Source organism: Gopherus flavomarginatus, chromosome 1 (assembly GCF_025201925.1).
Source record: "Gopherus flavomarginatus isolate rGopFla2 chromosome 1, rGopFla2.mat.asm, whole genome shotgun sequence".
NCBI lineage: Eukaryota > Metazoa > Chordata > Testudines > Testudinidae > Gopherus > Gopherus flavomarginatus.
In genome coordinates this window covers 288,508,865-288,522,934 of record NC_066617.1, presented here as the reverse complement: position 1 = coordinate 288,522,934, position 14,070 = coordinate 288,508,865, and the positions used below count along the sequence as shown (strand labels likewise).

Here is a 14,070-nt window from a genome sequence, read left to right as displayed (position 1 = left end):
GTGAAGCATCCCTACTAAATGCCCTAAGAGGAAACATTTGCAGTGTTGTTGTAGCCACATTGCTCCCAGGACATGAGACACACAAGGTGGGTAATATGTTTTATTAGACCAACTTCTGTTGGTGGAACAGACAAGCTTTGAAGAGACAAAGCGATTGTCCTCAGGGCTGGAAAAAGTAACCAGAGTGTCACAGATAAATGCAAGGTGGGACAGATTGTTAAACATAAGCATCAACATGTTGCAGGAGACCAGTTAAAGTGAAACAGACAATCAACAATTGTTTGATGATATCCCATACGGGTTTCACTGTGTGGTGGTTGGGTTCCTTTTTTCCGTACTGAAGCCAGCTCCATTGAGGTACTTGGGTGGCCAGTTCCATGATATGATCTATTTCTCTGGTGGAGTGTCCTTGTCTGGTGAAGGTGTTAAGGGTGTGTATCCTGGGCTTTTTCCTCAGAGCATATGCTGCAGTAACTAAGTGCCTGGCTGTAGATAACAGATTATTTTAGTGTCTGGAGTGGTTCCTGGATCCAGGGAAGTAAGCATGGTGATCCCTGAGTTTCTTGGATATAGTTGTCTATAATTAAACTTTCAGAGAAAAATGATAAAAGACAAAAACACCCTGTTATCTGTGGGCAAACACTTTTCACAAAGGGATCACTCTACACTGGAACTCTCAGTTCTCGTCCTCAAACGAAACCTGCACAACATCATCAAAAGATAAGCCTGGGAAGTTATGAATTTAACTTTGCTAGATACCTAAAATCAGAGGCTGAGACACACTGGTTTTAGGACTCATTACACCAGTGCGCAACCCACTAATTTTCCTTTGCCCCATGACTGCAGAAGTGTTAATTGCCCACTGTCCTTTAACTGGTCTCCTCCTAAACAATCTGTCCCATCTTGGATTTATCTGCAACACTGATTACGTTTTGCAGATTTGAGGAGCCCTGCGTAGCTCAAAAGCTTGTCTCATCCAACAACAGAAGCTATTCCAATGAAAAATACTACTTCATTCACCTTGACTCTACGAGAAAAGGGTTGTGTACTACTTACCAAAACATGATTTTTTTTAAAACTATTTTAATTGCACAACAGATTACACTGTAAAGTAACATGCAAGTTAAGCAAAATATACTAAATGAAAGTTTTTGAAACATGTGGTTAACTGAAGAAATAAAAAACAAACATACTTCAAGCTGCAGTTCTGTGTACTTTCTTCTTAGTTCAGCCACTTCTTCACCAGCCTGCATCTTCTTGTACAAATCAAGCTCAGTATCCAGTAATTCTTTCTGCATCTAAGAAATTGTCAAGGTGAAGTTACTAGTTTATACATTCCTTACTCCCTAATGGGGAGAATACTCCGCTGATAATGACCAAGGTTTTGATGGCCCAGAACAACACTGCTAATAGTGGGAAGTCGTGACTGGCTATTTTAAAAATAAGCAGGGCCTCCAAGTGAGTTAGATGACTCTTAAGGCAACAGAAAGTTTCCCCTTTCTCTCTGTACCTGGAAAATGGAAATGCAGCAACCAAGCACAGAAGAAAAGGGTTGAGAATCAAGATGATGGGCTTTTCATTTTTGGCTTATTAAATTATATTATTGTTGTTACTTAGTAGGAGTACTTGCTACTATGTTGGGTATTGTGAGCAGCCTCCAAAGAACTATGCATGAGGTTAGGAGGTTAAGACTGGAAGGTTAAACTCAGTGTTTAATAACGGGAAGTCTCCAAAAACTTTATGTTGTCATTGCCTCCAGTACTGATTTAACAGCCAACCATGATAGTGAAATTTGGCGTTTCTTCTTTTAAAGCAGGAGTTACCCCAGTAATGGGTTGCAACTTGTGTGATGGTGGGAAGAGCCCCAAAAATCTAAAAAGTTCTGCAAAACACAATTCAATACACTTTAAATGACAATGAATACACAATTCACACTCTAAATGGCAAGTTCTTTTAACACCAAAATATTTTTGTAATGTGAGAACGTCAAATGGTAGTTCACTGCAGACTAAGGCAAGACACAGGTATGTGCAGTAGACTACTAGCACCTCTGCTAATAAAAGTCAGCCTCTTTGTATACGTAGCTTTTCCTTCCAGAACACAGTATATGAACTATTAAAAAAATGTTATATACAACACCAATTGCAAGTACCCATGCACACAAATCATGACAAAATGTGTCACTGAACTGAAATCCACACATATTGGCTGCAATTTCTAAGGTCTGACAGCACGACTGAGCTTCATATGATCACGTTGCATACGTCAATCTTCACTGGAGTTTGGTTCTGATTAAGGGGTGATTTTGAAACATGGACTGGTTTTGTGAAGAGGACCATACCCACATGTTCCAAATCATGCCTCAAAGAAAAAATAAAATGCACAAATAATTAAAATAGTTTCCAAAGTTAAATGTCATGCAGTGATTACCAAATTGAAAAGCAGTGCTTTTGATAAATATTGTTTTGCAGGTGTATCAGCAACATGGCTGTGGATGTCTGAAAACAACTGCTTTCAAAACTCATGAAAAGTGATTATTTAGCAATTCATATTCCTTAGTCAGAAACTCTGGTGTTTCATAACTTCTGGAGTTTCTTAGGTATATTGCTGATGCTTCTATTGAAGATTCTTTTGTAAAGCTGTGCAACTTCCTCAAGAAGAAAATTATTACTCGACATATCAGGAGACAAAGATTTCAATGGGAGTAGTGTATTATAATCTGCTTAGATTGCACCAAGGCAAGAACAAGTAAAACTAATGGCCTGGTCACATATATGCGATGCATTATGCTTTCAGGACTTCATATATTACCAAGCTTTAATTGTTCAAAAAATGCCTAAAAACCTGTGGCCAGGACCTCATGAAGCAGCCAAAGTAGTTAACTTCACATAAGACTACACAATGAATGCTGGTTCTCCCTTCGCCCCACCTCCAATCACTCAGATAACAGGTTTCTTTCACCATCTTGTTCACATTATAGCATTCTTACAAGGCAGACTGCTAACTTCTCTCTCTGACAGAAGAGTGGAAGTGCACATTTTCCTTCAAGATGCAGTCTCTCCTTGCTAACTTCTTCAATAATTGTCTTGTGTGACAAAGCTTAACCTACCTCGCAGACATCTTTGGGCACCTAACAAACTGAACTACTCTCTTCAGGTGTGGAATACGAATGTTCTCTCCATGCAAAGCAGAGTAAAAACATTCAGCAAAAAACTTGGAAATAAGTCTTCTTGAGCTGCTTCATCTTATTTTAGTCTTCAAGGGAAATGAGGAGCCAGTCAAGCACTATCAGAAACTGATAATTCAGTATCCAATCTTATTTCAGACCTACTTCATAGAATATTAGGGTTGGAAGGGACCTCAGGAGATCATCTAGTCCAACCTCCTGCTCAAAGCAGGACAAATCCCAAGACAGTGTTGTTTTTTTGTTCATTTGTTTTTTACATCTCAGTTCCCAAAATGGCCCCCTCGAGGATTAAACTCACAACCCTAGGTTTGGCAGGCCAATGCTCAAACCACTGAGCTACCCCTCCCCGCTATTGCAAGACTAGCTTCTTAACTCCTTGCAGAACTCACTGAATCAATGCAAGAAAAACTAACAGTTCTCCTGTCAGATTACAGTAATATAGTAAAGTATATTATGATATTACAATAAGTTATATGATAGTATATAGTTATTACACTATAGTATATTATAATTTTACAGGATATTTTATAGCCAGGAATTCAGCAGATTTTGGCTGTTTTCTAAAGGTTTAGTCAAATTATTTTTCAGTTGCAGTAACAAAAAAAATCCCCAGCAGTGCTGGTATAGACTCACAGACTTTGTCAGAAGGGACCATTATGATCATCTAGTCTGACCTCCTGCACAATGCAGGACACAGAATCTCACCCATCCACTTCCATAACAAACCCCTAATCTATGTTTGAGTTATTGAAGTCCTCAAATTGTGGTTTGAAGACCTCAAGCTGCAGAGAATCCTCCAGCAAGTGACCCGTGCCCCATGCTGCAGAGGAAGGCAAAAAACTTCCAGGGCCTCTGCCAATCTGTCCTGGAGGAAAATCCTTCCCGACCCCAAATACGGCGATCAGCTAAACCCTGAGCATGTGGGGCAAGACTCACCAGCCAGCACCCAGGAAAGAATTCTCTGTAGTAACTGAGATCCTATCCCATCTAACATCCCATCACAGACCACTGGGCATACTTACCTGTATCAACCACAACAAAAAATATTCAAGACTATTTCTGCAATTCAACTTCATTGAACATCTTTCATCAGCAATACAATTCAATCTGACAAATATTCTTGTAATTTATCTCCATAACTGAGATCACTGTCCAAAACCTTAGTTATTTCTGGTATGAAAAAGTTCATCCTATGGTTGGGGTAGGAGGTTTTAGGGGAGAGAGGTCATAAAACATTTCTTGATCTGAAAGGGGTTATCAGCTCGAAAAAGATTAAGAAAACCCTGTTCTACAATTTCTATCCAAGAACTAGAGGCACTAATTAATCCTTTTCTTAATATAGCAATCTCAGGAGTTTAATAGAACTCAGAGTGAGAACTAAGATGTGTTTTAGAAGTAGTCACACAGAAGCATAAGTCCAACTGCCAGTTCCAATTACACCTCTACCTCGATATAAGGCTGTCCTTGGGAGCCAAAAAATCTTACCGCGTTACAGGTGAAACAGTGTTATATTGAACTTGCTTTGATCCACTGGAGTGCACAGCCCCCCTCCCCCCCTGAAGCACTGCTTTACTGCATTATATCCAAATTCGTGTTATATCAGGTGGCGTTATATTGGGGGTAGCGGTGTATTATTTTATAGTTACTATTTTTCATTATAATCTGCCTATTAAGTAAGGCTGCCTTGTATTTTCTCAAACATGATTGCAAATTTAAAGCTGATGATCCTTCCTAAAATTCGGTCTGAGGTGAAGTCATGAAGTCTTTGAAGTAACATCCCAAAACTAAAACTTCAGAAGGGAGAAATAAACATTCGAAGGGACTGGCATTCTGAACATAAACTGGAACAGATAAAGACTAGCTGTGATCTTCCAGAGAAGTATCTGGTAAAACACTCTGCACTTCACCAAGGTATTTTTTTTAAAAAAAAACCTTCCCTGGGATTTTTTTTTTTTTATGTTTTTGTGTCTGTTAGTAGGGTAGAACAGAAAATGTGTGACTTATTTGTTTAGAATGACATGTTTAGAGGATCATTTTAATTCCTTAATGTTGTTACTTTTCCAGGGCTTTTAAAATTGTTCATTCACTCCAATCTGGGGCTGAAGATCGTCCTAGAGACAACAAAATATCAGGGTCATAAAAAGATCATGTAATTGGGTCAGAAAGCAAAGGTTTACAGATCAAGTCTAATTCTGGAAACAACCAAAGGGAATAATTAGCCTTCTGTAGCAGCAAAAAGAGAAACCACTGAAGAGAAACTTCTCTCCCAGCAAAAACCTTATTACGACCAGTGAATTCAAAAGACTGACAATAAATACACTGACATAGTCTCCAACCTAAAAAGTATGGCATATGAGACAAGTTCACAGTGAGAGATCAATGCAGTACTATAATGGTCCACCCAAATGACAATTCAGTTGATAGCACTGTATAACACAATCAAAACATGAGGGGACACCAACTTAAATCTAGTGAGTTTAAGTAGTTGTTTCTTATTCTAAATCCAACCCTCACAGTGTGAGGATCCTTTTGTTTAAAAAAATATTAATCCCCCCCTCCTGCTGTTTGAAAGACCCACAATGAAAAGGAGAACATGATTGATTATTCAAGAGAAGCAGTGAAACTAACGAAGTGTTGTCAAAGGTAAGAGAAAAGAAAAAAAAGTGAAAAATATTTTTCTTCTGATATATTTCAGATGTACTAAATTTAGGTATACAAGTAACAATACAAGGTAAAAAGCAATTTCAGACAGCTACCTGGATTTTAAATTGAATGCATCCCTTTAAAGTGAGGGAAACAAAATAATCTTACTTACTGGTAGACTCAAAGTGGTGGGATTTTTTTTAGCTAAGTGGCATCAGCATATGATGCAATTATATAACTTATTAATAAAAACAAACAGAAATTGAGTACCTGAGCTTTAGTTTTCAAGCTTTTCAGAGGAGCACCTCCAGATGAGACACCTTTTAATTCATCCTTTAACTTGGTAATGCTATTAGTCAAAGTCTCCAGAGTTTTCATTATTTCTGCTTTGTCTTCTGACTTCATCATGGGTTTATTCCTCTCCAGCTTTGAAATCAGCATCTGTCCAATTCAAAAATGTTTTATTAAAGGTGGGAGGATTAATGTATCTAATATTCTAGATGTAATTGTGGATTTTTCTAGACATGTTGATTAAAATGCTATAACAGAGAAAACGGACTTTGCTTTCAAGATCAACATGGTTGCTTATATAGTTTATATTCAGGTAAATGGCTCTATTTAACTATTACTCTTTTGATTAAAGAGAATCTTATTAAGAGGGAATTCAAATTCTGCAATAGAGAGTTCAACAGACCAGAAAGTTTTTCAGGCATTCTACCCAACCTAAATTATGATTTTGCCTTTCACCTTCTACCCCAACTGTTCTATGTATCTTTTCTTGTGCTCATGTGATAAATAAAGTGGGGGGATAGCTCCCTTTGATGGACACCAGCCAGACAGTTAGCTGTAAAATCCCTCTTCGTAGCTGTTCTTTACTTGCTTTACCTGTAAGGGGTTAAAAAATCCCCCAGGGTAAAGAAAAACAAGTGGGCACCTGATCAAAAGAGCCATTGGATTGATTTTTGGTGTTCTAAGAGGTTTGTGCATGTTGTTTGATTAACTGATAGAAAACTAAGGAAATTAGCTGTGGCTTTCTCAGCTCTTCCCGGAGGAGTGTGTGAAATGGCTTGTGGGTACCCACAGGAAGGAGTTCCCAAGTGCTACTTCCTGGGTTCAAAGGGGGGTTTTTGCATTTGGGTGGTGGCAGCATTTACCAAGCCAAGGTCAGAGAAAAGTTGTTACCTTGTGAGTGTAATACAAGCCTGGAGTGCAAGTATTAATTTTTACAATCCTTGTAGGCCCCCACTTCTGCACTTGGAGTGGGGATTCTGCCTTGACAGCTCATCTCAACAGCTCTTAGGGGCAGGAACTGTCTTTGGCCATGCCATTAGCACAAAAATAGGTGTTTTCTTAACTTGAGTTATCTAACTCAAGTTAAAATCCTAGTGAAGACAAGACAGTTTGCAAATGAGATAGTAGGTCAAGTTAAAGACTATGGGGAAGACTAATCTAACTCAACCAGCTAACCCGTGTAAAAACTATGAACTACTTAGATTTTTACCAGGATTGTAACGTGACTTAGCTAACTCAAGTTAAGAACACACCTTTTATTCATACTGAAGACAAGGGTTAAATAGGTTTCTATGTAGTGCCATGCACATCACTAGTGAATATCAGGGTTTAGATTACATATCCTATTACTTCAGTTTTCCTGTAGATCAAGGGTCTATCTATAATGAACATGCCAGTTTCTACCACCTTAAATTGTAACCTCAAGAGCTCATGTTTGTATCTACTGATTCTGTGTGTTTGAAAACAACTATTTTAGATAAAAACAAGTTTAACTTTGATCACTAGTGTCTAGTCTGCAGTAAATATAGCTAAAAAACAAACAAAAAAAAAGATGTACCCCTGGTTTACAAACAGACTCCCTTTCAGCCTTCCCAACAGCAATGGAAAATGGTGTGATGATGCAGGAGGTGTCAACACCAAGTCCCAGGGCTCAGAAAAATGACTGTACTCAGGCTTTCATTTTAAAGCATTCCAAGCCTGGTGCTGGCCGAATTTATGTTTCCCATGAGTGCCTGTAGGGGGTATTTGATGAGGCCTGTACAAAAGTAGACTGCTCTGGGTGAAGTTTCCAGGCATACTTGACATCCTTGCATGCCATGATCAATTGTGAGGTAAAAGATGCAGCAATCAGGTTAAACCGTATTAGAACTTTTTGCCCCAAGCATGTATCTCAGAATCACTATCCTAAAATTTCCAAAGCTGAAGAAAGGAAGCAAAGAAAATGATCCTTCTTGAACAAAAATACACCATTAGAAAAATGTGCCAAAATGCTGAGGAGCAGTGCCAGGGCACTTGAGTACCAACAAAAATGCACCAAGGCAGTAGGAAACATGGAAGTGCCAAAAAGAAAAACTTAGCATATAAAATACAGAACTCCAATATACTGAGCAACTGGAACAAAATGCCAAAACAACTCTGGAGACACCTCCCCCACCCCACCCCCACCCCAAAAAAGAGTAGACTTGGCACTTCAAAAACAAGTAAACCAGAGCAACAATAAAAGCACAACAGCATTTCTTCCTCTCTCTCTTTACAGCGCTGACTGCAAGGAAGGACACCAGGAATAAGATACCTAGAGAACTAGGCTGGCAAGATGGTGAGAAGCAGCAACAGCTGGAAGTCCACATGTGGCTCCTTTGCTGAACACAATCAAGAAGGAACTGGTTAGATGGTTCTAGAGACTGAGGGATCAGCAGCGCACGATAGGGAAAACATGCGAAGCTCAAACACTGGCCCCCACTAACAAAAAATCTTAGAGATAAAAGAATCCCACAGTGTCTAATGAGGGAAGCATGAGAACCAGCAGCCAGAACACTGTGTGATACTAACCTCTTTTGCACTGAGATTTATGGATGAAAAGCACAGTATTATTATATATGTACATACCAATAACTGCAATTTATGATTATGACAAACTATAGTAATGATTTTACAACTCATAATGTCAACTGTTACTTTTATTATTGCTGTAGAAAGCTCCAATCAGGGAGCATCTAAATACTTTACCTTTTGTGTTTCAATGTGCTTTTCTAAGATCTCCTGTTTTTTCTTTCTTACATCTTGTTGAAGTCTTAGTGTTTCCTACGGGCATAAAATTAAATTACAGAAAGTTCCTAAGATTTTTGAATGAAGAATTCATCAAGAGAATTTTCTGTCACTGAATAAACTAGAATAATCAGTTTGCCTACTGTAGTAAGTGATTACAAAATTAAATTCTGACAAAAATAAATTCTAGTAATAGAAATAAGCTCACCTGATGTACAAAAAGAGGGTCATCAAAGCTATCCTTAGGGATGTATCATCAAACATCAGGGTCAGTGATAAATCTGATACCAGACTCAAACAGATGTCAGGAAAGCTTCACACTTTGTTATCCCTAGGACTAGGGTAATCATTTTACAGATCACTACTCCAGTGTGAAAAGCAGACTATTTTATTACCACATTACCAGAGGAATTTTGGTATTCTTTATAATGCAATCATGATTTTATTGTACAAGTTCAGACATGTAAAGGAAGTATCCTAGAAGCAACCACATGTTGAGTCCTACAATTGATTAGCTATATTTCATAGTACAGTCTCAGGCCACAAAAATCAGAAGTTCATAGAAGTTTTTAAAAAACTTTTATAACATCACCAAAAGCTTGCTACCTGGAAAGTAACCTTATGATGACTGGCTAGAATAACTTATAAGAAACATAACTCAAAGTTTTAAAAGTGGAATCTTGCCACATATTTGTGAATACAGAAGTATGAAATGTAAATTTGTCCATTTCAAAATTGTATTACTGTATTTCTAAAATACTTGGAGGAGGGAGCGGAAGAGATACCAGAGCTTCTATTCAGCTTCTGCTGCTGGAAAGAAAACAATCACTTCCTGCTCTAAGGCACAGAATGGGAGCAGAAGCTCATGATGCAGCATATTTTTCAAGAAGAGCTTAGGGATTTTATATAAACATAGTTGATGAGGGGGAAAAAGGAACATAAAAATCTATCTGCATTTCTGAGTCAGTATTTCCAAGTCAGCCAACAGCTGGGCTCAGACTGCAAAGCGAATTACCTTATGCAGAATGCAAATATGTCAACAGCTACAAAACACTAATGTTACTATTAAGCTACGTTGTTTCTCTCTCCTCCCAAACATCAACCTGACTTCTGCCTGCTCAGAATATCTGATTTGCTATAGTGTGTGATCCTATTCTCCAGTGGCTGCAGTCCACAGAGGATTATAAACACAGGGGAATGAGGAGAGGAAAGGGAGATAGGGAAAACTAAAAGGAAAACAGGAGGAGGAGAGGGGAGCTACATTTGACATCAGTCCCAACAAGCCATGAATTTCTCACAGGTATTGTATTATAATAAGTATACATCTCTTCTGACAGCAAAGAGCAGCAGAAAAAATGAACCAGCGACAGGGCAAAACTTCTTGTTTCTCTTTAAGACTTATTCAATAAGTCTGAAGTCACTGGAAGCTACAGGTGCTCAAGCCTTCTGAAAAATCAGGTTATAGCTGTATAATGTTGGAGGCTACTTGAAAATCTGACCCCATATTACAGGTGACATGCAGTTAAAGGCGTATGTGTTAAATTTGAAGATCTCTATAGCTAGTATTTAACAGCTTAAACCCTATATACAGAAGTTATGTCATCCTCAATGTTTTTTTATGAACCTAAATTGGATGGAGTCAACTAATTTGTTATAAACTGAAAAAAGACAGTTACCTTTTTCCGTAACTGGTGTTCTTCAAGATGTGCTGCTCATGTCCATTTAGCTTAGGTGTGTACACTCGCCACATGCACTGGTACTGGAATTTTTTCCCTCAGCAGTATCGGTAGGGAACCAGCTCTGGCTTGAGTGCTTGCTCATGTCCATTCAACTTAGGTGATTCCTAAGCAGTACTCCGTGGAGGTGGGTAGGAGTTCACAGACATGTAGACTGCAACACAGCTCTGCCAAACCCAGCGCTGTCTCTGGCCTGCTGAGTGATGGCTTAACAGGCTGAGAACGTGTGCACCAAAGACCATGTTGCAGTGTGACAGATGTCCTGGATCTGGAAGTGTGCCAGGAAGTTCACCAAGGATGCCTGCACTCTGTCGAGTGGGCTCCGACGACTGGCAGTCGAGGGACTCCAGCCAACTCATAGCAAGTCCGAATGCAAGAGGTGATCCACTTAGAAATCTTCTGTGTGGACACCGGGAGGCCCTTCATCCTATCAGCTGTAGAAATGAAAAGCTGAGTCGACTTATGGAAAGGCTTTATCCAAACTAGTAAGAAAGCCAGGGCCTTGCTTACGTCCAAAGCGTGAAGGTGCCTCTCTTCACTAGTCTCATGGGGCTTGGGGCAGAAGATCAGAAGGAAGATGTCCTGACTCATATGGAAAGTAGACACCACCTTGGAGAGGAAGGCATCAGAGAGGGAGCCCTTGCCCAGACCCCATCTGGAGCAAAACCTGTGGCACTCCTGTTCTGCCTAGGGGCGATCAAATCCACTTGGTGAGTTTCGCAGCTCTGGGTGGAGCACCCACTTGTGGTAAGAGGAGAAGTCCCTGCTTAGGGGATTTGCTAGAGTGTTCTTGGCACCCGGAAGGTGAAACACTTCTAGGTGGATTCCATGGTTGATGCAGAAGTCCCAGAGATGGAGTACTTCTTGGCAGAGGGTCGAGGATCATGCTCCCCCTTGTCTGTTGATGTAGAACACTGAAGCTGTGTTGTCTGTCAAGACTCTGACCACTCTGCCTGACAGGTGAGGTAGGAAGACTGCGCACTGCCCTGAGCTCTTTGACATTTATGTGTAGCATCATTTCCTCTGGGGATCATATATCCTGGGTCTGGAGAGTGCTGAGGTGCCCGCTCCCCCCCAAGATGTCCAAAACCAACTCGACTGAGTGAGGAGTGCTGACGAAGGGAACTCCTTCCAGGACTTTCCTGGAGTTGGTCCACTATTCCAGCGAAGTAAGCACCGTTGCGGGGATGGTAACATTTCCAGGTGGTCCCTGGACTGGGAGTAGATAGACTGCTGCAGGGGTCACATCTGGAGCCTGGTGTGGCGCACTGCATATGTACACGCGGCCATGTGACCTAGGAGGCTCAGGCAAACCTTGGCTGTGGTCAGGGGAAACACTGAGACTTCCGTGACGAGGTCCGTCAATACCCTGAATCTCTCCAGTGGCAGAAACACCCTGGCACAGGTAAAGTCGAGCACCACTTTGATGAACTCTATCTTCTGTACCAGAACTAATGTGGGTTTTTTGTCATTTACCAACAGGCTGAGGTGACTGCAAGTGGCTAACAGCATCGCAACATCTCTTTGGACCTGGGACCTGGAGCCGCCTTTGACTAGCCAATGGTACAGGTAGATCTGGACACCCCAACGTCTGAGGTAAGCAGCCACCACCAACATGCACTTGGTAAATATCAGCAGTGCTGTTGCTAGGTCAAACGGGAGGACCGCAAACTGATAGTGGTTTGGGCCTACAGTAAACCCGAGGAAGCATCTGTGTCCCTTGAAGATGGCGATGTGAGAATACTATCCGGGTTGGCCGGTGGGGAGCAGGTTGAGCTAAACCACTCAACCAGAGAGTGGGCCTGAGATACTGACAGGGGTGAAGAGTTGCCCAGCGCAGGACCGTGCTCACACGCCGTCTTATCCTTTCCCTTGTGGGAAGCTAAAGACCAACCTCGCACTGTCTTCTTGGTCGGAGCCACAGATGGGGACCGGTGCCAGCCAATGTACCAAGGTCTCGGCGCTAGGCGCTGAGTCAGAGTGTTACTCCGGTGCCGGGGTGAGGCCCAACTCCATAACAAGCATTATTAAACGAATATCGCACTCCTTCTTAGTTCTTGGCTTGAGTGTCTACCAAATCTTGCACTTTTCATTAATGTGCCCTTCGCCCAAGCAACATAGATGGCTGCTTGGTTGATCAATAATGGGCCTAGGTCTCTTACAGCCATCACAGGGCTTAAAGCCGGGGGGCCAGGGCATATCCCATCCCAAGGCTAAGTCCCGTTCAGGACCTATGAAGTCTCTAACTATAGCTAAGGGATTTACTAACACTAACAGAAAACTATATACACTATAACACGAACGAGAAAGCAACAGTGCTAGCTCAAGCAGCAACAGTTCCAGCACTGTCAGTGAGGGCAAGAAGGAAGTGAGGGTGGGGCGGAGCCGGCAGCGCACTTTATACCGCAGCATGTGCGCACCACTCCAGGGGGTGCTGGAGCCAGTCCCCTACACATACTGCTGAGGGAAAAAACTTTCGGCACCAGTGCATGTGGTGACCACACACGCCTAAGTTAAATGGACATGAGCAACCACTTGAAGAACAACATTTATTCTACATCTAGTTGACATAAATTAGAAAAGTTAACTACAGGAACCAAAAGCGTTTTTTAAGCCTAACTTTAGCTGAGATGGTCTGACCCATTCAGAGATCAGCATGCTTTTTTGCTTTATTTTCCATAATCTCAAAGTAAAATTATGAGGACCATAAAAAATTCAGTTTGATTTAAAAATAAAAAAGATTCTGGACTGAAGTGCAGTCAAGAAACTGTAGGACGAACAGCAGGACAGTTTTCTGTTGAGAATATACTTGGTCATTAAGAATCCAGAATGTAGCAAAAACACAAGTCAGTTCTAAACGGTTTGGAAAATAAAGTTGGGGTTGTTCTGTACTCCCTTCTCACAATTATCCAAGAGACAATTTGTGTCTCAAACTGGAGATTCTATTTCCATGAAGATGCTTCAGATTTTGAGTTCCTATAGGATCTTAAGTCAACCATATACTTATATTGTTAGAAAACAAACTGAAAAAAGTTAACAGTGGGAACAAATTCTGAAAGCATTTTTTTGTCCTTTCAATCCCAACTACACTGTTATTAGTGAGGATAATTTGATTAACTTGTTCCATCTATGCTGTTCTGAGGAAATATGTTGACACTGTCTCTATCAAACACAGAACTCCTAAATGTACTATACCCATTTTATAAAGAAGCATATTTACTTTACCTGTTTTTTCTTCTGTGCTTCACTGGAATCTAGACTGGAAGTGGAAACAACAGGCAAAGATTTCTGTGCTGCCTTCAAAGCAGCAGGATTGTATACAGTTTTTGTCAAGCCAGTAGACGTGGACAATACCTATAAGAGGAAACCATTTTATTATATCAGTTTTTAGATTTTTTTCAGCAAGAGTGCTTCAAAATGCATTGGCTTTTCCACAATTGTGATGTT

The 14,070-nt window shown here is 40.5% G+C and overlaps 1 protein-coding gene across 2 annotated transcripts in view; it reads right to left on the bottom strand.

The window, feature by feature from the left end:
• Positions 1-14,070, bottom strand: part of RBM26 (RNA binding motif protein 26) — a 99,583-nt gene that overhangs the window by 33,712 nt on the left and 51,801 nt on the right. The window contains exons 15-18 of one of the 2 annotated variants that reach the window (XM_050947832.1): positions 13,849-13,977; positions 8,849-8,923; positions 6,101-6,271; positions 1,194-1,298 (exon numbers count right to left, since the gene is read on the bottom strand). In XM_050947832.1, the coding sequence (XP_050803789.1) occupies positions 1,194-1,298; positions 6,101-6,271; positions 8,849-8,923; positions 13,849-13,977 (480 nt within the window). Of the gene's footprint in view, positions 1-1,193; positions 1,299-4,241; positions 5,299-6,100; positions 6,272-8,848; positions 8,924-13,848; positions 13,978-14,070 lie in introns of those variants that run through there. The other variant, XM_050947842.1, reaches the window with a different exon arrangement.